This window comes from Mauremys reevesii, linkage group 1 (genome assembly GCF_016161935.1).
Source record: "Mauremys reevesii isolate NIE-2019 linkage group 1, ASM1616193v1, whole genome shotgun sequence".
Lineage (NCBI taxonomy): Eukaryota > Metazoa > Chordata > Testudines > Geoemydidae > Mauremys > Mauremys reevesii.
In genome coordinates this window covers 210,726,840-210,748,259 of record NC_052623.1, presented here as the reverse complement: position 1 = coordinate 210,748,259, position 21,420 = coordinate 210,726,840, and the positions used below count along the sequence as shown (strand labels likewise).

Sequence of the window (21,420 nt, the reverse complement as noted above, 5' to 3'; positions counted from 1 at the left end):
AAATTTGCAGCCTGTTCCTCCGGAGGTGAGCTGCCACCACTGCCACGCATTTGGTAAAAGCCCTGGGGGCCATGGAAAGGCCAAAAGGGAGAACCGCAAACTGGTAACATGGAGGCGAACTGCAACATGTAGCCCCTGGAAATAGTGCTGAGGACCCACTGGTCCGACGTTATATGGGACCACTCCATTTGGAATGCAGATAAACGGTTGCAGAACACAAACTTTATTAACTGGAGGGCTTCCTCGGCAACAGGCCTGGTGCCCCCCACTGCAAAGAGTCAAAACCACCTTTTCCCCTGCTTCTTGCCCTTCAAGGGGCCTGGTCATGGGGCCGAGCGGGACTGACACTGGGACCTGCGTCTCTGCTCCCTCAGTCTCTTAGCCGGGGGCTCATATCTGCCTCTAGCAGGAGGTGCTGCAGCCTAGGTTTGTCCTTTGCTGGTGGGACATATAGGCCCAGAGTTTGCAGGGTGGTGCAAGAGTCTTTCATCCCATGCAAGCGGACATCACTTTGGTCCTTAAACAGCGCTTTCCCGTCGAAGGAAAGGTCCTGCATCAAGGACTGGGACTCTGCAGACAGACCGGATAGGAAAAGCCAGGATGCCCTACGCATAGATATGGCCGAGTCCATCGAATGGGCTGCTGTGTTGGCCGCGTCTGAGGAGGCCTGGAGGGCTGCTTTCGCTGCTGCTGCCCCTTCCTCAACCAGAGCTTGAACACCTTTCTGTCCCACTCCAGGAGAAGAGGCTCGAACTTCGGTAGAGACCCCCATAAGTTAAAATCATAGTGGCTCAACAGGGTTTAGTAGTTGGCCACCCTGAGCTGGAAGCTCGCAGAAGAATAAACCTTCCTGCCAAAAAAATCCAGTCTCCTGGCGTCTTTGTCCTTGGGGGTGGGTGCGGACTGACCATGTCATTCCAGGTGGTTGACTGACTCTACCACCAAGGAGTTAGGTGCTGGATGGGAGTACAGGTACTCGTGTCCCTTAGCTGGGACAAAGTACTTCCTCTCCACTTTTTTGGAGATAGGTGCCAGGGAAGCTAGGGTTTGCCATAGAGCAGTCGATATGTTGGCTACCCCTTGGTGGAGAGGTAGGGCCACACGGCCTGGTGCTGAGGAGGAAAGCACATTGAAAAGGATGTCCGATGGCTCCTCCATCTCCTCAGCCTGGAGTTGGAGATTTGAGGCCACCCGCTTGAGGACCTCTTGATAGGCCTTAAAGTCCTCCTGTAGAATGGGCGGAGGGGCCGCTATGGTCTCCTCCAGCACCAGCAAGGGGGCCAGTCTGGCTCCCAGGGCGTTGGGAGGTGCCAGTGGTTCGATCCCCAAGACAGAATCTGGGCCTGGTACCTCCTGCTTGGTACCCGTTGACTTTTTACTCTGTCGCAGGGGGGACACCAAATGGGCGTGGGACGCTCTGGCCACCGAGCGGGGTCTTGCCTGAGTGGGCAATTGTGGCCACGGTGTCCATCGACACTGGCCGGCTTGGGTACCCAACGGTGCAAATTGCTCTTGAGGGGCGGTGCAGCTCAGGGATGGGTGGCTGGATGCCGATGCCAAGGTCACTACTGACCACATGGTGTCGTAAGAGCGGTGGGAGCGTCTATGGTTGTGTCGGTGCTGACCTCGAGATCTGGACCTCAACGACGAGGAGCAGTACTCATTGGAGGTGCTGCTCTCGTAGTCATCCCGGCGGTCGTAGCTATAATGCCGATGTGCCTGTCAAGGGGAGCTCCGGGTGTGGTGTCTGGTGGAGCGGGCACTTGAACCTGAGCGCCTGTAACGACAGCGTCGGGATCTGCTCCTGTCGCCATGATTTGAGGAGTATCAACGCTGCTTGTCTCGGTGTCTGTCCCCCCAGTAGGGTGTAGAGGACCCTCAAGACTCCCGCGCAGGCGAGTCAGACAATCTGAGTGGAGTGGAGGGCTGACGTGAGCTAAGTGAAGACCTCGACGAACGAGGTGGTGAATGGTCCTCAGAGCAGGGACTGTGTCTTGCCGAGGAGGGCTGGTATGCTCCCAATGGTTGCTTTGCTTGGGACTGGGTGCCCGTCTCAAGCGGCGCTCCCAGTACTGGAAGGGAGAGGATGTCACGCGCGGCCTGTGCAGCCTCCGGCATTGATGGCATTCTCACCACAGGAGAGGCACGTGTGGACAGGACTGGGCTACTCCGCTCAGCGTGAGTCGGAGGTCTGGGTCCCGAGGGGGATCGTGGGCTGCCAAACTCGGGTCCGGCTCACCCCTGTCTTTTTGTTGGCGCCGCTGAGTCTTTCCCTGCTTCTTAGCAGGTGAGCGGTGCTGGCTGGCTGGAGGGAGCCTCACTCCACACCGAGGATGCGGTGCCCGGTGCCGTGTCCGGATGGTGCACTGGTGCCAGGGCCAATGCAGATTCCATTAGCAAGGCCCGGTGCCAGATATCCCTCTCTCGTTTAATTCGAGGCTTGAATGATCTACAGATTTTACAGTGGTCTGTAACATGAGTCTCGCTCAAGCAGTGGAGACACTGAGTGTGCAGGTCGCTTCTTGGCATAGAACTGCAACAGGGGTCGCATGACTTGAAGCCTGGGGCACGGGGTATGCCCCGCACCAGGCAACTAACTAAAGAAGTTATCCAACTACTGGAGAAGACGAGTACTACTAAGGCTAATAGGAGAGCTACAGCAAAGCTGGAGCGCAAAGTTCCGACTTCTTTCACTGGCAGCAAGAAGGAACTGAGGGTGGCAGGAGTGCGCAGCTCCCCTTATAGTGCAATATAGAGGTGCCACTCCAGGGGTCGCAGCGGTGCTCCCCCTATGGGTACTGCTAAGGGAAAAACTTCCAGCACCGGTGCACATGGCAAGCACACACACCTACTGTGGAATACACCTGAGCAATCACTTGAAGAAGTTGTCTGATCTTCAGAAGTACTGACTATATGTACTATTATAATTTGTTACAGTAGCACCCAAAGTCCCCAACCAAGGTTGTATTAGGCACTATACAAACATGTTGCAAGATAGTCCCTGCTCCAAAGAGCTCACAGTGAACAGAAGCACCTTTATCTCTATTTTGGGGAACTAAAGCACAGAAAGATTAATTGACTTACTGAAGAGGACATGTGAAGTATGTAGTAGAGTTGGGATTTAAACCCAGTTCTTCAGTCCTAAATGGGCTGTACACTAGTGGAATGCACCTGGCAGCATGACCTCTCAGGCATGTGCAAGGTCACAAAATGCTACAAATTGGAATCCTCCATGCTGTGTGACCTTACACCCGCACATGCTGTGTGGAGAATGCCATTTAATGTTGTCCCCCATGCAGCAAAAGTGCCAGAAAGCTGTTTCACTACACCCCTGCTGGGTCCCAGTCCAGTTCATAAAAATGGCCATATTAGGTTGGACCATTGGTCCCTCTAATCCACACCCTCTCTTCTGACAGTGGCTGGTGCCAGATGCTTCAGAGGGAAAGAACAGAACAGGACAATTTATCAAGTGATCCACTCCGTCATCCAGTCCCAGCTTCTGGCTGTCAGAGGTCTAAAGAGACCCTGAACATGGGACTGCATCCCTGACCATTTTGGCTAATGGCCATTGATGGACCTATCCTCCATGAATTTATCTAATTCTATTTTAAGCCCAGCTATACTTTTGACCTTTGCAACATCCCCAACAATGAGTTCTACAGGTTGACTGTACGTTGTGTGAAGACGACCTTCCTTAAGTTTATTTCAAATCTGCCTATTAATTTCATTGAGTGATCCGTGGGTCTTCTGTTATGCGGAGGGGTAAATTACATTTCCTTATTCACTTTCTCCAGACCAGTCATAATTTTATAGACCTCTATCATAATTCCCCTCAGTCATCTCTTTTCCAAGCTGAAGAGTCAGACTTTTTAATCTCTCCTCATATGGGAGTTTTTCCATATCCCTAATAATTTATTACCTTTCTCTACACTTTTCCGATTCCAATATATCTTTTTTGATATGGGCAACAAGAACTGCAGTATTCGGGGTATGGACATACCATGGATTTAAATAGTGACATTATAATATTTTCTGTCTTTTTAGCTATCCTTTTCCTAATAGTTCCCAACATGTTAGCTTATTTGACTGCCACTGCAGATTGAGCAGATGTTTTCAGAGAACTATTCATAATGACTCCAAGATCTCTTTCTTAAGTGGTAACAGCTAATTTAAATCCCATCATTTTATACGTTGGGGTTATTTTTTTTTTAACAATGTGCCTTACTTCACATTTAACATTGAATTATATCTGCCATTTTGTTGCCCAATCACCCAGTTTTTTGAGTTCCCTTTGTAATTCTTCACAATCTGCTTTGGACTTAACTATCTTTCGTATCATCTGCAAATGTTGCCACCTCACTGTTCACCCTTTTCCAGATCCTTTATGAATATGTTGAACAGCACTGGTCCCACTACAGATCTTTGGATGGGACCCTGCTATTAACTTCTCTCCACAGTGAAAACTGGCCATTTATTACTACCCTTTGGTTCCTGTCTTAACAAGTTACTGATCCATGGGAGGACCTTCCTTCTTTTCCCATGACTCCTTACGTTGGTTAAGATCCTTTGGTAAGGGATCTTCTTGAAGGCTTTCTGAAAGTCCAAGTGCACTCTATCCCCTGGATCACCCTTGTCCACGTGTTTGTTGACCCCGTCAAAGAATTCCAATAGATTGGTGAGGCATGATTTCTCCTTATAAAAGCGGTGTTGATTCTTCCACAACAAATTGTGTTAATCTATGTGTATGATAATTCTCTGCTTTCGTATAGTTTCAATTTGCCTCATACTGAAGTTAGGTTTAACAAACCTGGATTTGCCCAGATTGCCTCTGGAGCCTTTTTAAAAAAAAAATTGGTGTTAAATCAGCTTCTGTACTAGATGACTGGTGGATAGCTAATGTAAGCAATAGGGCACATACCAAAATTTGTAGTTCTGCAATTTCATATCTGAGTTCCTTCAGAACTCTTGGTTGAATATCATCTGGTCCTGGTGACTTATTACTGTTTAAATTTATCAATTTGCTCCAAATTCTCCTCTACTGACACCTCAATCTGGGACAGTTCCTCAGATGTGTCACCTAAAAAGAATGGTTCAGGTGTGGGAATCGCCTTCACATCATCTGCAGTATAGACCAATGCAAAGAACTCATTTTGCTTCTCTGCAATGGCCTTGTCTTCCTTGGGCTCTACTTTAACACTAAATCATGCAGTGGCCCCACTTACTGTATTGGCAGGTTTCCTGCTTCTGATGTACTTGCAGTTTTTTGACTGTTAGTTGGAGTCTTTTGTTAGTTACCCTTCAAATTCCTTTTTGGCCTGCCTAATTATACTTTTATACTTGACTTGCTATTTTCCTCAATATCATTGACTTCCAATTTTTAAAAGAAGCCTTTTTTTCTCTAACCATTTCATTTCCTCTTCTGTTTAGCCATGATGGCATTTTTGGTCTTTTTTTAATTTGGGGTATACATTTAAATTAAGCCTCTAACATGGTGTTTTTTAATAGTTTCCAAGCAGCTTGCAGGCATTTTATTCATGCCTGTTCCTTGTCGTTTCTGTTTAACTAGCTTGGTCATTTTTGTGTCGTTCCCCTTTTTGACATTAAGTGTGGTGGGCTTTTGTTTCCCTCCTCCCCCACAAGGACATTAAATTTAATTACATTATGGTTGCTATTATGGAGCGGTTCAGCTATATTCACCTCTTGGCCCAGATCCTGCACTCCACTTAGGACTAAATCAAGAATTGCTTCTTCCCTTGTGGGTTCCAGGACCAGTTGCTCCAAGAAGCAGTCATTTAATGTGTCTAGAAATTTTTTCTCTGCATCCAGTCCTGAGGTGACACGTACTCAGTCAATATGGGGATAGTTGAAATCCCCTATTATTGATGGGGGCTTTGGGGAGACATTTTTTGTAGCCTTTCTAATCTCTTTTAGCATTTCACAATCACAATCGCCATCCTGCTCAGGTGGTTGTTAGTGTGTTCCTACTGCTATACTCTTATTTAAGCATGGAACTTCTATCCATAGAGATTCTATAGTACAGTTTGTTTCATTTAAGATTTTTAGTATATTTAACTCTATGCTTTCTTTCACATATAGTGCCACTCCCCTGTAAGCACAACCTATTCTGACATTCCTCTATATTTTGTATCCAGGTCTCACCATGTCCCATTGATTACTATTATTCTACCAAGTATCTGTGATGCCTATTATATCAATATCCTCACTGAATGCCAGGCAATCAAGTTCACAGATCTTAGTATTTAGATTTCTAGTATTTGCACACAAACACATAAAATTTGTCAATATTTCATTGACTACCTTCAGTCTTCCTTGTTTGACAGTTTCTCCTGTACTTTACCAACGTCTATCCTCTCCTCTTTACTAGGCTATCCTAATATCCTCTTTAATAAATCCTTCCCTAAGAGATGTCTGTCTGAACTGTATGCTCCTCTGCACCTGTTGGCTTTTCCCCAATCCTTAGTTTAAAACCTCCTTTATGACCTTTTTAATTTTACATGCCACTAATCTGCTTCTGTTTTGGTTTAGGTAGAGCTCCTCCTTCCTGTATAGGCTCCTTCTTTCCAAAAAGGTTCCTCGGTTTCTCATAAACTGAAATCCCTCCTCCCAACACCATCATCTCATACACTCATTAAGACGCTGCAGTTCTGCCTGTCTAACTGGCCATATGCATGAACTGGAAACAGTTCAGAGAAAGCTGCCATGGAAGTCCTAGATTTTATTTTCTTACCTAGCAGCCTAAACTTGGCCTACAGGGCCTCTCTTACCTTTCCCTATATCACTGGTTATAGGGAAAGGTACTACGACCACTGGCTTCTGCCAAGCACTGCACATAAGTATCTGGATGTCTCCAGAGGTCCACAACCTTCACACTCCTAAATGGCAATAAACTTTGTTCACACAATTAAGGATGCCCAGTGAGAGCTCATCTAGAACACTGTTTGAACACTGTTCAAACCCTTCTAGAACACTGTTTGAAAAAACCCAAACTTCAGAAAACCAGGAATACAGAGTTAAGTTACATGCCCATGTAACCTTAACTCTGCTCTCTGAGAGACAACCCAAAACACCCCTATCACACATACTTGCACTCTGCTTTTTCACTGTACAGGAAAGGAGCTGCCTGCATCTGCTCTACCCTCAAACACTTAGGGTACTCTCCTGACAGAATACCACACTTGTGAAATTTAACAACCACTTCACACTTACTCACAGGATACCAGTGAATGCGGCTCAGCCACCGTTCGGGGGCAAGGAACCCCAGATTGTAGCTCACATGAAGGTGGGGAAGGGAGAGAAACTCAGACTGCCTTAGAGGGGCAAAGGGCCCCCAGATCCTGGCACACACACACAGAAGGGGAGAACATGGGTTTAGACAATCTTGCCCCCATTCTCCCCTAGCCACCCTGCCACTCACCCCATGTCTCCTTCCCATGTCCCTCTCCTTCACCTGAGCCACCCAACTCCTCTCACCTCTCCACCATCCGTCCTCATTTATCCCACTCCCCATAATCCCCCTCCCCTCAATGCAGCCTCAAACTGCTCTCATTTCTCTTCCCCTCACTCCATCACACTAAAATGTCCCTCGCCTGCCAGGAAACAGTCACATGTCTTTTGTGGGGGGAGGAGGAGGAGAAAGGTAATCAAAGTACTTTCACTCAAAACAACCAAATCACCACACCTGACATTGACAAATCTTAGCAACATGATTCTGACCTTTTCAAGATTTCTGCAGTAAGTGGGACTTGAACTGACACAAAAAGTTAGAGGTAAAGGACGACTGCTTATCCCCTTGGGCTATCCAGCCAGTAACAGAATTTTCAGCCTTAAAAAAAAATATCATAACTCTTCTGTTCATGCATGCTGAGAATAATCTGTTCGACATGTGAACTTTAGAACTGCTTGGCACATGCCAAACTGGAGAAGCAAATTCTTTTTCAAACAATGTTTTTATCTGATTCCGCCCCCAAAGGGCTGGTGGGACCATACACACCACGGGGGTAACCCTCAAGTATTGGAGATAGTGCAATGTTACAAGCCATGGTTTGAGCTCTATCTGTGCACAGAAAAAGGGTTGCCAGAATAAGTCAACTTTAAGAAAAGCTTCCCACCCCCACTCTTACCATCCCCCATCCTGTGGTGTATCTTAAGATTCTCTTGACTAAATGGTTCTAAATTTGGATCACTGACCCGACCCTGAATCCCCATGAGGCACACCAAATTTCAAGGCAATCCAAGTAACCATACCATTTTAGAGTATTTAGAACAGTCAAACTTTAAACAGAAAGCTGGTCTTCACCATAACTATAACAGAGCTGCTGCTCTGCTACAATCCTTCCTCTCTACCTGCAGCTCTAACTGATGTCAATGCGAGCTGAGTGCTCAGCATCTCTGAAAATACAGGCATATTTAAAAGTGACTGATCTATAGGTAGCTAAATTTGAAAAATTTTACCATTGATTTAATCTATTTGGTCTAGAGACTTCTAATTATTAGGCATTCCAAAAGCAAAACTAATCATGAAAGCAAATCTCTGAATCATTTGAGATTTACCCATCATAATTATATTACACATCTCCATTATTATGTTAACATACCAGTATTTACTGGAAAATAATAAGGGCCAATTTGTCAAAAATCTGGATTCCACATCGTTACATGGTAGAGAAGAATATTCCCTTCAATATAGGAATTATTGGGTGAAGGACTATGGCTTGTGTCGTGCAGTAGGTCAGAATAGAAGATCATAGATTCTTTTTAAGGTCAGAAAAGATCACCATTAATTGTGCCAGTCTGTACAATTAGGTCACAGAAGCCCATCTCTAGTGGGAAGCAGAAATGGATTCTACAGACTTGATGAGGCTACTGCACCACAAACTGCACTCTGCTGAATCGTGTTCTGCGTAAACCAGATTTTAAAAGTTACAAAGGAAGAAAAATTTTCAAGGCAATCAGCTACATCATTCATTAAGTCAGTGAAAAACCTAAAACAAACAAGAAACCCATATGCAACAACAAATCCTCCCACCACTGATATGTCAGCAAAATCTAATGAGTCAGTTTTTAAAATGACATCTTTGTTCATTGTCAAACTGGCTTACCGTTCTCTGTTAAATTTCAGAGAATGAAGAATAGCTGGCCGTTTCTGTCTTAGGTTCCACAAATGAAGTGTGTCATCTGCACTCGCACTGACCAAGGCACCCTACAACAATCAGAGACAGAATATGGTGGAATGTTATTTATCTGAATATTGAAAGGCAAGATTATTTAAGAATAAGACAATGATCTGTAAGTAGACATCTTTATGTGTGAAATACTTATTTTCCTTCTGAAAAAAACCACTCTGCAACAACCATTACTTTGCTTTGATTGATCCTGTACTAACTTAAAATGTTCAAATTTGAGCTTATCTGGAAAATCAAAGCTCATTCTAGTATTTAACATTTGATATTAAATGCGTTTGTGATTGATAAACCAGGAAGAGTGCAGAAGAATGGGAATAAGAAGGAAGGAGGTATTAGCTTGAAAAGGTGGGTTTGAAGGAGACAGCTGAAGCAAGGAGAGAGTGCTTAGAACACCAGGAAAGGGAGACTGCCCCAGGCACAGTATAATAGGTCAAGATAACAGAAAATGCAAAATCAAGAATGAGAAAAGGACATGAAAGTAAGAGGATAGGGATGAAAGTAGGGAGACTGAGCAGGGGGAGTGAGAACAGAGATGCAGATGGCGCCAGGGAACAGGGTCAGGGGCACGGGGAGCTTCCCCAGCTGCCAAGCCGCACTACCCTGCCCACCTGGCACTACTGTCCGGGAGTGAGGTCAGGGTGCAGGGGCTTTCCCTGCCCACCTGGAGCTCAGGGGCCCCCAGTTGGTCGGGGCCCTAGACATGGGCCCTGTAGGCCCAGTGGCTAATCTGCCACTAGTGGACAATTGTAAGCAAAAAAGGTGGATTTTGGTTACAATAAAGAGGAAGAAGTGATGTGACAAAGATTGACTATGGGAGAAGGGATGGGGAGAGTACAATCAAAGATTATGGGCCTGGGAAACCGGAAGGAAAGTGGAATTCTCAATCAAGATAGAGAAAGGAAGCAGAGGAGGAGGAGGAGGAGGAGGAGGATTAGGAGGAAAGGTGAGAAGACTAGAGTTTGAGATGGTGGTTGAACATCTACAGCTGTCTCTCTGGCACCTATTCTTAAATGTGAATGGATACAGAGTGAGAGGTAAATCCAGAACTATAATATTTGATATGGTAGTTAAATCCATGAGAAAAGATAGACATGTACACAGAATAGAAATAGGAGAGGAGAGAACAAAGAAAAAACCCTGCAGAAAACCCCACAGATAGGAGAAAGAAAGCAAAGGAGCTAATAAAGAAGACACTGAATGAATAGTCAGCAGGGGAATACATGACCTAGGGGAGCACAGAACCACAAAAGCTAAGATCGGAAAGAAAGCAGGGGAAGCAAGAGTGATTCACATGACAAAATGGTGGCACATGCATTTTTTGGTGTTCACACATATACTCCAAAAGTAATTGTCTCAACTTTAGTGTAAGTAGGAAAGGCTGAATAGAAATGTTTCATTAAATTTGAATATGAATCTGGTTCCTTTAAATGCCATGTAAAATTTATTTAAGTTTTATATACCTATGTTAAACTATTTTGCCTAGGAGTATGCTCTAGGCAGTTACACCTATGCCTGAGACGTTCCATTATAAGGTCCTATTTTCAGTTGCTTATAACTTTGCCACACATTACCTGTTCAGGCTGAAACATTCCACGCCATACTCAAAATGAGTTTTTCTGGGAAGTTTCAGCTAAAATGATTCAGTCGTTTCTCAGAACAAGATTAGAAAAAAATGTTGTTTTGCACATGTTAAAATGGCTGTAATTTTTTTTTTTTTTGTCGAGAAACTGCAATGCCTCCTTGCTTTGGAGCAGGGGCCTGAAGTTTGTCAGGGGCTGGTATGTGTGTCAGAGATGTGCCTTTTGCCTTCCTCATGAAGGTCTGCCCAAATGTGGACAGTTTAGGAACCTTTAAAAAAAAACAAAAAAAAACACTACACCCCAAGGTTGGACATGCTCATGCTCTTATTAAGAGTTTGAAAGCTACATTCTCTGAGGAGTCTGTCTGCACTGAACAAGCTCCAACCCTCAGAGCTTCTCCATGCTGACTAGACTGTGTATGTACCATCTGCACGGAGTGACTGAGTAAGCTCCACCTGCAGCGGCAGGAGCTGAAGCTTATCTCTGCTATTGCTCCTCCCAGCTGCCAGGGGCTGCTGTGGCACCAGAACTTTGAGCAGTGAAACTCTCTCCTGTACTCCTTCCGGTGCACATGCAGTATGGAGAAAGTGGAAGCTGCCTGACTTGAATTGGTGTGGGGAGGCCTGATATCCCATAATTAACAATTAATTATTATTTCCAGAGTAAGTTTCATTCAGGGGGTGGATCCCAAATCACTTTGCGTAGTATTTATAGGGATCAGTTCTGATTATTCTGAGTTCCCTGAGATGATGACATTTCAGCTAAGCAGAAACTTTTTGTATTGGTGCCATTTTTGTTAGTTCACTAATTTCTATCTCAGACATGTCTGTGCAGTGAGGAAGATGATCCATGAATTTAGATTACACATATGCAGCTCATTGTGTGTTCAGTATTTTACATCACCATACAAAGGCCCTGATTCTATCACCCATACTTACACTGAGTAATACCTTTTACTATATGTAGCCCCATTCATTTAAACAGCATTACGTACACAGAAAATTGTATTTCTGAGTGCAAGTATGAGCAGCAGAATCAGATCCATAGTTTCTTGCTGGCCCCTTTGTTTGCCCTATCTGGAAGTTACATTGCAAAAATATATAGATTGCACCATTCAACTATATTTAAAGAAAGAAGATTCTGCACACTGTACATATAGCCTTACCTCATTGATTAAGAACTGGAGCTGCAGTACCGCGGCACCACTTTCATGTTGGCAGTAGCAATCAACACCAGGTCTGCCCAGTCTGTTGCAGTCAAAGTCAAGGATTCTGACATTTCAGTTATCACCAAGAGTAAACAGCAAAGAGGACACGAACAGAACTCTCTCGCAATTAACCTTAGATTTAACAATTGTTCTTGCTTTCTCTAAAGCAAAGCAATACACACTTATCTTCAGCTGTTCTAATTAAAGTATCAGCACTATCATCCTGAAACGTGTGCAATTATGAGTGATATGTTCTTGGCTATATTCCTCCCTATGAGAATGAAAGTGCATAAATCATCATGAAGATACAGCCAAAACACATCTTAAACTCCAATTTATTTTATTTCATCTTCATAGTATGTGTTCATATTACAGCTGTACATAATAAGATGTTTTTGATTATCTACGTCATACAAAACTAATAATTTAGGAGCAGGGTCAATAACAAGTTATGCACCATTTACACCGTTTTCCCCCCTAAAAAGTGTGTATTATTTCAAGTGAATAATTTTGCCTACTTATTATGTTCTACCTGTAATTGTTACTCCATTCTCTGAATGTAACTTTCTGCATAGGTCTGTTCTCCTTGGCTCTTTTGTCTCTGAAAGCTATTTTTAGGCAATAAAGAATCTCTTAAGGATGGTAGTGTGCTTTGCATCTTAAAAGTGTGCATGTGTCAATCTCCAACTGTTCATTCCTTTTAAACTAAAAAAAGAGTTACATTCTAAACAGAATAATAAGAAAATCTCACAATTTTACATAGCTGACAAGTTTAAAAGAGCATTACTGTTGCAGGTAAAGGACACTGAGCAATTCTCCCCTGGAGAGTTGAAGCTCTTTAGAATATCAATAAATTTTGGTGTGTAACACTCAGAAAGATCTGTGGGACCAAGATTGAGGGATCTGATCCATAACTCCTCAGGAGTTAATTATAGCAATGAGAATGATCAAATATCTACATTATGAGCACTATCTGAAATTCACCTATGTACAGAGGGGGCCTGCACAAAGACTATACACCACTTTATTCCCTCTTACACCTTATTTTGAGGAGATTTAGGAGCCAGTCAAAAATCTGTGTTCTTGGAAAGGCAAGCAAATACTGTACCCTTTCAAAGGGGGGTAGAGCTTCACTCCAGCTTGAGCTCTCTCAGACTCCCTGGACACATTCTGGAAGAATCAGGGGTTCCTGTATAGTCTGAACTAGAATCCTGAAACGCAATCTGGACCCCGTGGGACCCAACAGGTATCAGGTCTGGGTTGTGTTGGGTGGGAAAACAACCAGACTCTCTTGGTCTTGGATCAGGTCTCTTCCACCTGCCTGTGGGGTTGGCACGGTGACACTGGCAAGAGCCGGACATATAGCTGCCACCATACCTACCGCACAGGCAGGAGGCAGCACAGCATTGACTCAGGTTCGGGGGGAAGGGTCAGGTCAGAAAATGACTCTTTCCTCTTGGGCCTGGGTTGGGCCAAAAAATTAGGCTGGAATATACTCTACCTAAACCTCCTCTTCTCACAAATACAGGCCATGGTTTTAAGTCTGTATCTCATCCTAAATCCCCTAACCTGAGTCAAGATTAAAATCTCAAATAAACTGGAATGTACGCAACATAGTTTTAGCTCCAGAAGCATAAGGTGTACTGTATAAGAAATAAAGATGTCTTTATGTCAGTTTCAAATAGCTTTCACAGAAGTATAGAAGCTTGGAAAGGTAGCAATTAACTGTTAGTGTTGGTTTACTATCAAAACTTGGCATATTTAAATTGCTTGACAAAGCTTGCTGTGATAAATATGGGAATTTTATGATGCCCATGTGTACCTCATTTTCAGTCATCTGCTTTAAGTACTGGCTTCAGAGACACAGGAGCTCTCACCTGGGATTTAGGCCTGGTCTACACTAGAAAATTAAGTCAGCATAACTATGTCACTCAGGGGTATGAAAAATCCACACCCTGAGCAGCATAGTTAAGACAACCTAAATCCCTGTGTAGACAGTATTAGGTCGATGGAAGAATTCTTATATTGACCTAGCTACTACCTCTCAGGGAGGCAGATTATCTACACCAATGGGAGAATCCCTCATGTTGGTATAGACAGTGTCTACACCGAAGTGCTACAGTGGCACAGCTGCAGCAGCACAGCTATAGCACTTCAGTGTAGACAAACCCTAAGAAAAAGGGAACGTGACAAGAGAAAGGAAACTAAGCTGCTTCCTACAGCAGCATGGCTCAAGGGAGCCCTGGCTTTAGACAGAATGGACTGTCTTAAACTTTAGTCTCTCTCTTTTGAAGAAAGGATTTCCCAGTGCTGTATTCCAGTTGACTAATCAACCTTAAAAGCAGCAAAGAGTCCTGTGGCACCTTATAGACTAACAGACGTATTGGAGCATGAGCTTTCATGGGTGAATACCCACTTTGTCGTCATGCATCCGATAAAGTGGGTATTCACCCACGAAAGCTCATGCTCCAATACGTCTGTTAGTCTATAAGGTGCCACAGGACTCTTTGCTGCTTTTACAGATCCAGACTAACACGGCTACCCCTCTGATACTAATCAACCTTACTCTGTCTTGAAAAGCTACATGGAGTCACTACAGATACTTGCTGAAGTGCATTGATCACTGAAGGGAGTAAAAGTCTCTGAATAGGACTCTACTTCGGTCACATTCGCTGGGCACAGCTCATGGTGAGAAACAGGAGTGCAGGAGCCAAGAGGCTCAGTTTAGGAGTTGCTGAGGCCACATGGCCTATGCTTATAGAAAAGTGTGACCTGCTGGGGGCCTGACCCTTTGAAGGTGTCCTCCCCAGACCCATGACACCACAATGCTAGCTCAACATCCAGCCTCCCACAGGATTTTACACAGAAAAGTAGGAATTCATCTGGCCACGACACCACCAGCAATAACTATATGAGGAGTGGCTTAGTTAGCCCACACAGAAGTACTGTGATAGCCTTCAGTAGCAGTCCTCACTGCAGCTATGGGATATTCACTGCAGAAGAACACGACTCCTAGTAGCAAGTTGTGTCAGGACCAGGTCCTTAAAATCTGATCCCAAACCCGCTGAAGTCAATGGAAAGCCTCCCACTGACTTCCACGGGTTTTGTATTGGACCCCAAGGGTCTTCCTACACTACAATAAGACACCTAGGGCTGCCTGCGTCAGCTGACTCTGGCTCCAGCCCAAGCCCAAATACCTACATTGCAATTGTATAGCCCACGGCCCAAGCCCAGATCAGCTGACACAGGCCAGCCACAGGTGTTTTAATGCAGTGTAGACATATCTGTGGTTAGCATGCACAAGAATTGCATGGTAACAGAAGTCACAGTACTATAAGTACAGATATAGCTAATGTGAAAAGCAGTGACATAGCTACAGACTTACTTTGTCATTTACATAAAATTTATTATTTTCATTTATTATTGTAGTGCCCACAATGTTCTCAGCACTGAACAAGATTCAAAGATAAAAATATGTACAGGATACAAGTCTATGCCCCAAAGCGTTTTCACTTGAAAAGATATATACAGAAAAGACAATGATAGGAGAGAGAGAGAAGGAATTACACATTTTTAAAATTATTCTTGTGAACTCAACTTTTCCACACAGAAATAGTGAGTTTATCAGAGTGATCTGAATAAAAATAAGGTGGCAGTTTTGTGTACTAGGGTTCACTGGATACAAGATAAGATACAGAAGAGCATGAAGACAGGCACGGTAAAAAGAAACAAATGGGGCATCAGTGGTGGAGTTGTGGGAGATATGAAAAGAGACAAGGTCCAATGTTCATAATGGAGGTTTTTTTAGGGACTTGAAGACAAACAAGAACTTTATACTTAATGCAATGGATAAGGAGAAGCCAGTGGCAGGTTTCAAAGATGGGGTGATATGGTTAAAGGGACAGGCAAGAAAGATAATGAAATTGCTCAAATTAAGTTCTTGGCCTCAGTGATGACCCATGGCAGAGTCTCACATTCTAATTATACATTGTGCAAAAAGTTTTCAGTGTTGAATTTGTCATCATTCAGTTTCACCTTCTCTAGACCATTCATTTTTATCATGTCCTCCTGCTAGCCCAAGAGAGAATGCAACAAAGAGTGAGCACAGGGGAGGTTTGGACTGAGTGGGAATTCCTACAGGTGAACGTCTTTGCTTTAATTTGAACTTTACACTTCATTATAAATAAATGGTACTAGCTAATGCATTCCCACTAGATGGGAAATGATGCTAATGCTGTTCTTAACCAGCTATCACCACCATTCACCATCAAAAGGTGAAATCAGTCTCTGGGAGAAAAATCTAATGAAGCAGATGACTCCATTCAGCATGTCCCAAATAAAAATGTTCCAGGATACTCTGTTTACATACATCACTTTTCACTCTGAAGTGAATGTTTATATGAATTATAAGATGTAAATTATACCTATCTGGCCAGTCATTCTGAAGACAGTAGGCACTGTCACAGCTTTTAGAATCCCACTGAGCGGCAGCAGCTTTCAAATATGCTAGTGACCCTGCTGAGGGCCCTGTAAACAGTTCATTCACCACTGGTGCTCCTCCTTGTGGCTAGGTCTGGGAATTAGCTCTCCCTGCATGTGATGCCTTCAGCTGTCGGTTGCTCAGGCTGCAGTCCCCCCTCTCTCTCCAAACTCAGGGTACTCACTCTTTGTGACTGAGCCCTCTAGCCAGGTCACTCTGTAGTCCCCACCTTCTAGGTTAATAAAATCCAACCAGACAAGCAAGCTATACACACACTGCCTCAGATGGGCTTCTATTCCACTTTCCCAGAGGCTGGTAGGGTAACCACTTGCCCACCACTCTGAGTTCCAGCCCAGGGACCCTATGACTAGCAATCCAGCTCTGTTCAGTCTCAGACCCTGTTACTGTTTCCCTAGGCTCCTTCCTACCCCACCTCTCTATAGCTTTACTATCTCTAGTTTACCACCACAGATTCCTCTGCTCCCCATGACTACTTTACCATTCTCACCCTCTTGCTGGACTCCCCAGTCAAGGGCAAGACCCTGGCCTATTCTCCTTCTGCATTGCCTCCTTATCCCTAGCCAACTCCCTTTCCCTCTAGAGACTGATTGCAGACATCCTCCCTCCCAGGGGCGGCTCTATGTTTTTTGCCGCCCCCAACCACGGCAGGCAGGCGGCTTTCGGTGGTGCGCCTGTGGGTGGTCTGCTGGTCACGTCGATTCGGTGGCGTGTCTGCGGATGGTCCGCTGGTCATGTGGATTCGGTGGCACGCCTGCGGGAGGTCCACCGGTGCCGCGCCATCAGCGTCCCCGCTGCCGAATTGCCACCAAAGCCATGGGATCAGCAGACCTCCCGCAGGCATGCCGCCGAAAGCCGCCTGCCTGCAACCCTCACAGCGATTGGCAGGCCACCTCATCTGGCTTGCCGCCCCAGGCACGTGCTTGCTGAGCTGGTGCCTGGAGCCGCCCCTGCTCCCTATGCTCACTTCCTGATTTATAATCCTATCCCAGCTCCTCCCCCACCTGGGCTTCATCTGCCATTAGGCCCTATCAATCCCTGTTCCCCTCAAGGTGCAGCATACAAGGTTATCTGGGTCCTTCTGGCCCATACTAACCCACTCAGGACTTTTGTGGGTTGGATGCCCTATCACAGGGCCATTCTGACAAAAGCTGCTGAGAGATTGGCACATCTTCTTCCTAGCCTGTCCTGCCCACTTTATCTATCTGTGCTCCATTCCCTGACTATTCCACTTGAGGCGCTATTGCAGCATTTACCACTACTGAAAACTTTGTTGGTACACCAAGGCCCTCTGCCAGATCTATATTGGCTGAAGCTAATGTAGACCTTGAGCTGGATTTATTTTCTCTTTTACTTTTGTCTTTTAATAAAACAACAAATAGCCCTGTCAGCAATGATTGTAGAATATCTTTCAAAGATGTTAAAAGGAAGATAAAGCTGAATACTTTAAAGTCTGCCCTTCTGGTTCCCTATCTTCGCATTCCTACCAATATGTGGGATTTTCTAGGGGTCATGCCTAGGAAAACTGTCAGATTACATTCAACCATAGCCATTTCAGAAAATAAGAATTGAAAACTCAATTTGGATACCTCCAGCGATTATATGTAAATGAGAAAGCAACAAGTAGAAACTGAATTACGCATGCTGAGCAGCAAACATGGTAGCAGTAACATTTTATCAAAGCAGAATGCTTTTTGATTGTTACAAAATAGTTAATGCCTTGTTGTCATGATGTGTATGGTGTGGAAGAGAATATAGTGTTCTGTATTCTCATGCATGAGATACAAGTTCAGAAAACACCTCAGCATGTTATGCATGTGGCAGAGATATCAAATTTGCATCCAGCAGAGAATGTTGATTGAATTGCTTTTAAGTTACATTCTGTTGTCTCTATAGGTATACAAAGAGAAGAGCCTCAAAAGAATCAGCAATGTTCCTTGCCCTTATGAAAGGAGACTCAAAGAGCTTGCCCATCCAACCTTGAAAAAAAGTTGCACATTTACACAAAACAAATGCTTAGCTGCAATATCCAAATGATTTGGTTCACTTCAAACCACTACAATTACCTGTTTGTGGAGATGTCATGCTATGCACTCAACTTCCATCTACTTTCTTTCATTGTAGGAATTAACTACCGTACTTGCTAAAACAGTGCTTATTTGAAATTCATATACTGTACTGTGTGTCATACTGAATTATATTGTACTATGATATATGATATATGGATGGCGGCAAATGGTACCGTAATCCATGAATGCACAACACTTTGAAATGAAACAATGTGAAATAGCCGAAAGGGCATAGGCAGTAGAGGCTTGGATCATGTACAATATGCAAGGTATTGACATGGTGTTTTTATCTGGTTCAAAGCTATAACGAAAAAAAGGCCAATAAATGTAGCAAAAAAATCCAGTGACATGGTATGCTGTATTAAGGGAGGTGTCTGAATCAAATTATCCCTGTTTATACATATTTGTTGCATCCACATTTAGGGCTAAATTGTGCCTAGCGGTTGGGAGAAACACAAGGGAAGAGGGATGTGAAAAGTTGTCCCAAATTTATGCTACTAGAAAAAGCCAGATACAGTGGTAAATAATGAAGAGGACAGGTCACTGACACAGAGTAATCTGGATCACTTGGTAAACTGGGTGCAAGCAAACAATATGCATTTTAATCCAGCTAAATGTAAATGTATACATCTAGGAACAAAGAATGTAGGTCATACTTATATGAGAAGAGTAAGGGGGGGATTTGATAGCAGCCTTCAACTACCTGAAGGGGGGACCCAAAGAGGATAGAGCTCAGCTGTTCTCAGTGGTGGCAGATGACAGAACAAGGAGCAATGGTCTCAAATTGCAGTGGTGGAGGTCTAGAATGGATATTAGGAAACACTAGTTCACTAGGAGGGTGGTGAAGCACTGGAATGGGTTACCTAGGGAAGTGGTAGAATCTCCTTCCTTGGAGGTTTTTAAGACCCGGCTTGGCAAAGCCCTGGCTGGAATGATTCAGTTGGTGTTGGTCCTGCTTTGAGCAGGGGGTTGGACTAGATGACCTCCTGAGGTCTCTTCCAACCCTGATATTCTATGATTCTATGATCGGGGACTCTACCCTGGGAAACAGTGACTGTAAAATATATGGGGGTCAGGAAGGATAACCAGCTGAATATGAGCTCCCAGTGTGATGCTGTGGCCAAATGGGATAATGCGATCCTTGGATGAGTAAACAGGGGAATGTCAATTAGGAATAGAGAGGTTATTTTACATGTATTTGGCACTGGTGAGACCTCTGCTGGAACACTGTCCAGTTCTGGTGTCCATTATTCAAGAAGGATGTTGATGGATGTTGGAGAGAGAGTTCAAAGAAGAACCACAGGAAAGATTAAAGGACAAGAAAACATGCCTTAAAGTGACTGAGTTCCATGAGTCTATCTATTTATCTTAACAAAAAGGTGGTTAAGGGATGACTTGATTACAGTCTATTAAGTACCTACATGGGGAACAAATATTTGATAATGGGTTCTTCCGTCTAACAGAGAAAGGTATAACAATCCAATGTCTGGAAGTTGAAGCTATCAAAATTCAGACTAGAAATAAGTTGTACATTTTTAACAATGAGAGTAATTAACTATTGGAACAATTTACCAAGGTTCATGGTGGATTCTCCATCAATGACAATTTTTAAATCAAGATTGGATGTTTTTCTCCAAGATCTGCTCTAGTTCACATGAATTAATTCAGGGAAATTCTATGGCCTATGTCATAAAGGAGATCATCACAATGGCCCCTTCTAGACTTGGAATCTGGGAATCTATTCAACATAGTTGATCATGAGTTATTTGCTGAAGGAGGATTCAGGAGAGCAGAGGCATGAACTCAAATGGTTTAGGTCCTTCCTGGAGGGACTTACCCAAAAGCAGTGATGGGAAACGGCACCTCCAGGCCCCTCCTTTGTAGAGTCCAAGAAGGATCAAGTCTCTCTCTGGTTCTATTCAGTACCTACAGGGCACCAGAAGACTTGGTAACACATCACACCTTGAAATACTGACAATATGTAGATGACACAAAGCCCTATTTTTCCTTTACTATATGCAATAGCACCAGAGCCATCAAGCTGGCTTGAGCTGAAACCGAGCAAGACAGAGCTTATGCTGGTTGGCAAAGGGAAACATTTGAGGAGCTTGCAGCAACAATGCAGTCTCCATTGGTTGAAGGTACAAACTCAAACTAGGTTAAATCGGGCCACAAATTAGGATTGCTCCTGGATCCCTGGTGACTCCAAGCTCTCCCATAGCAGCATTTGGGAGTCACTCTTTCTACCAGCTCCAGGTGGCTAGGAAACTGTGTCCCATCCTAGTGGATGATGAGCTAGCCTCTGTTATACACATTGTCATCTCCTGGTTAGACTATAGCAATACAATATACCTGGGCATTAAATCCTCAGCCCTCAGGAAACTCTAACTAGTACAGAATGTAGCAAGGTATGTCCCCAGCATCACAGGCTACTATGAGCAAATCAAACCTGTCATCCATTCTCTACACTGTCTTCCCATAGAATATTGAGTCAAATTGAAAATTTGTCTTTATCTTCAAGGTGCTCAATAGTCTAGGCCCAGGATACCTTAAAATAGCATTTCTCAAACTGGGCTCTACGGACCCTGGGGGTCCCTGAGGCAACTCCTAGGGGTCTGCGGGCCCTGCTGATCAACTCTTCCCCCTCCCTCTATCTCCCGGAGGCTACTGAACCAAATTGGAAGATTTTAGGTGCTAAAAGTCCAGCAGCACAGTCGGGCTAAGACAGGATCTCTGCCTACCCTGGCCCCGCACTGCTCCCAGAAGCGGCCAGCACATCCCTGCAGGCCTGATAGGGGTCAGAAGGTATCTGTGCGCTGCCTCCGCCCCAAGCGCCGACTCCGCAGATCCCATTGGCCGGGAA

General features: G+C 44.3%; 1 protein-coding gene and 1 long non-coding RNA gene across 15 annotated transcripts in view; one reads left to right on the top strand and one right to left on the bottom strand.

Moving 5' to 3' along the window:
* Window positions 1–18,881, top strand: part of LOC120403505 — a 42,740-nt gene extending 23,859 nt beyond the window's left edge. For 2 of the 5 annotated variants that reach the window (XR_005597552.1, XR_005597555.1), the window contains 2 exons: window positions 9,140–9,306; window positions 18,385–18,881. This is a non-coding gene — a long non-coding RNA (uncharacterized LOC120403505). Of the gene's footprint in view, window positions 1–526; window positions 764–9,139; window positions 9,307–18,384 lie in introns of those variants that run through there. The other 3 variants (XR_005597554.1, XR_005597556.1, XR_005597549.1) reach the window with 3 other exon arrangements.
* Window positions 1–21,420, bottom strand: part of STXBP5L (syntaxin binding protein 5 like) — a 412,558-nt gene that overhangs the window by 254,723 nt on the left and 136,415 nt on the right. For 8 of the 10 annotated variants that reach the window (XR_005597546.1, XR_005597541.1, XM_039534539.1 and 5 more), the window contains 2 exons: window positions 11,949–12,030; window positions 9,120–9,220 (listed from right to left, as the gene is read on the bottom strand). Coding sequence is in view for 7 of the 10 variants with exons in the window: in XM_039534539.1 (XP_039390473.1) it covers window positions 9,120–9,220; window positions 11,949–12,030 (183 nt within the window). In the remaining 3 variants the exon portion in view is untranslated. Of the gene's footprint in view, window positions 1–9,119; window positions 9,221–11,948; window positions 12,055–12,522; window positions 12,696–15,477; window positions 15,503–20,129; window positions 20,188–20,394; window positions 20,475–21,420 lie in introns of those variants that run through there. The other 2 variants (XM_039534605.1, XM_039534590.1) reach the window with 2 other exon arrangements.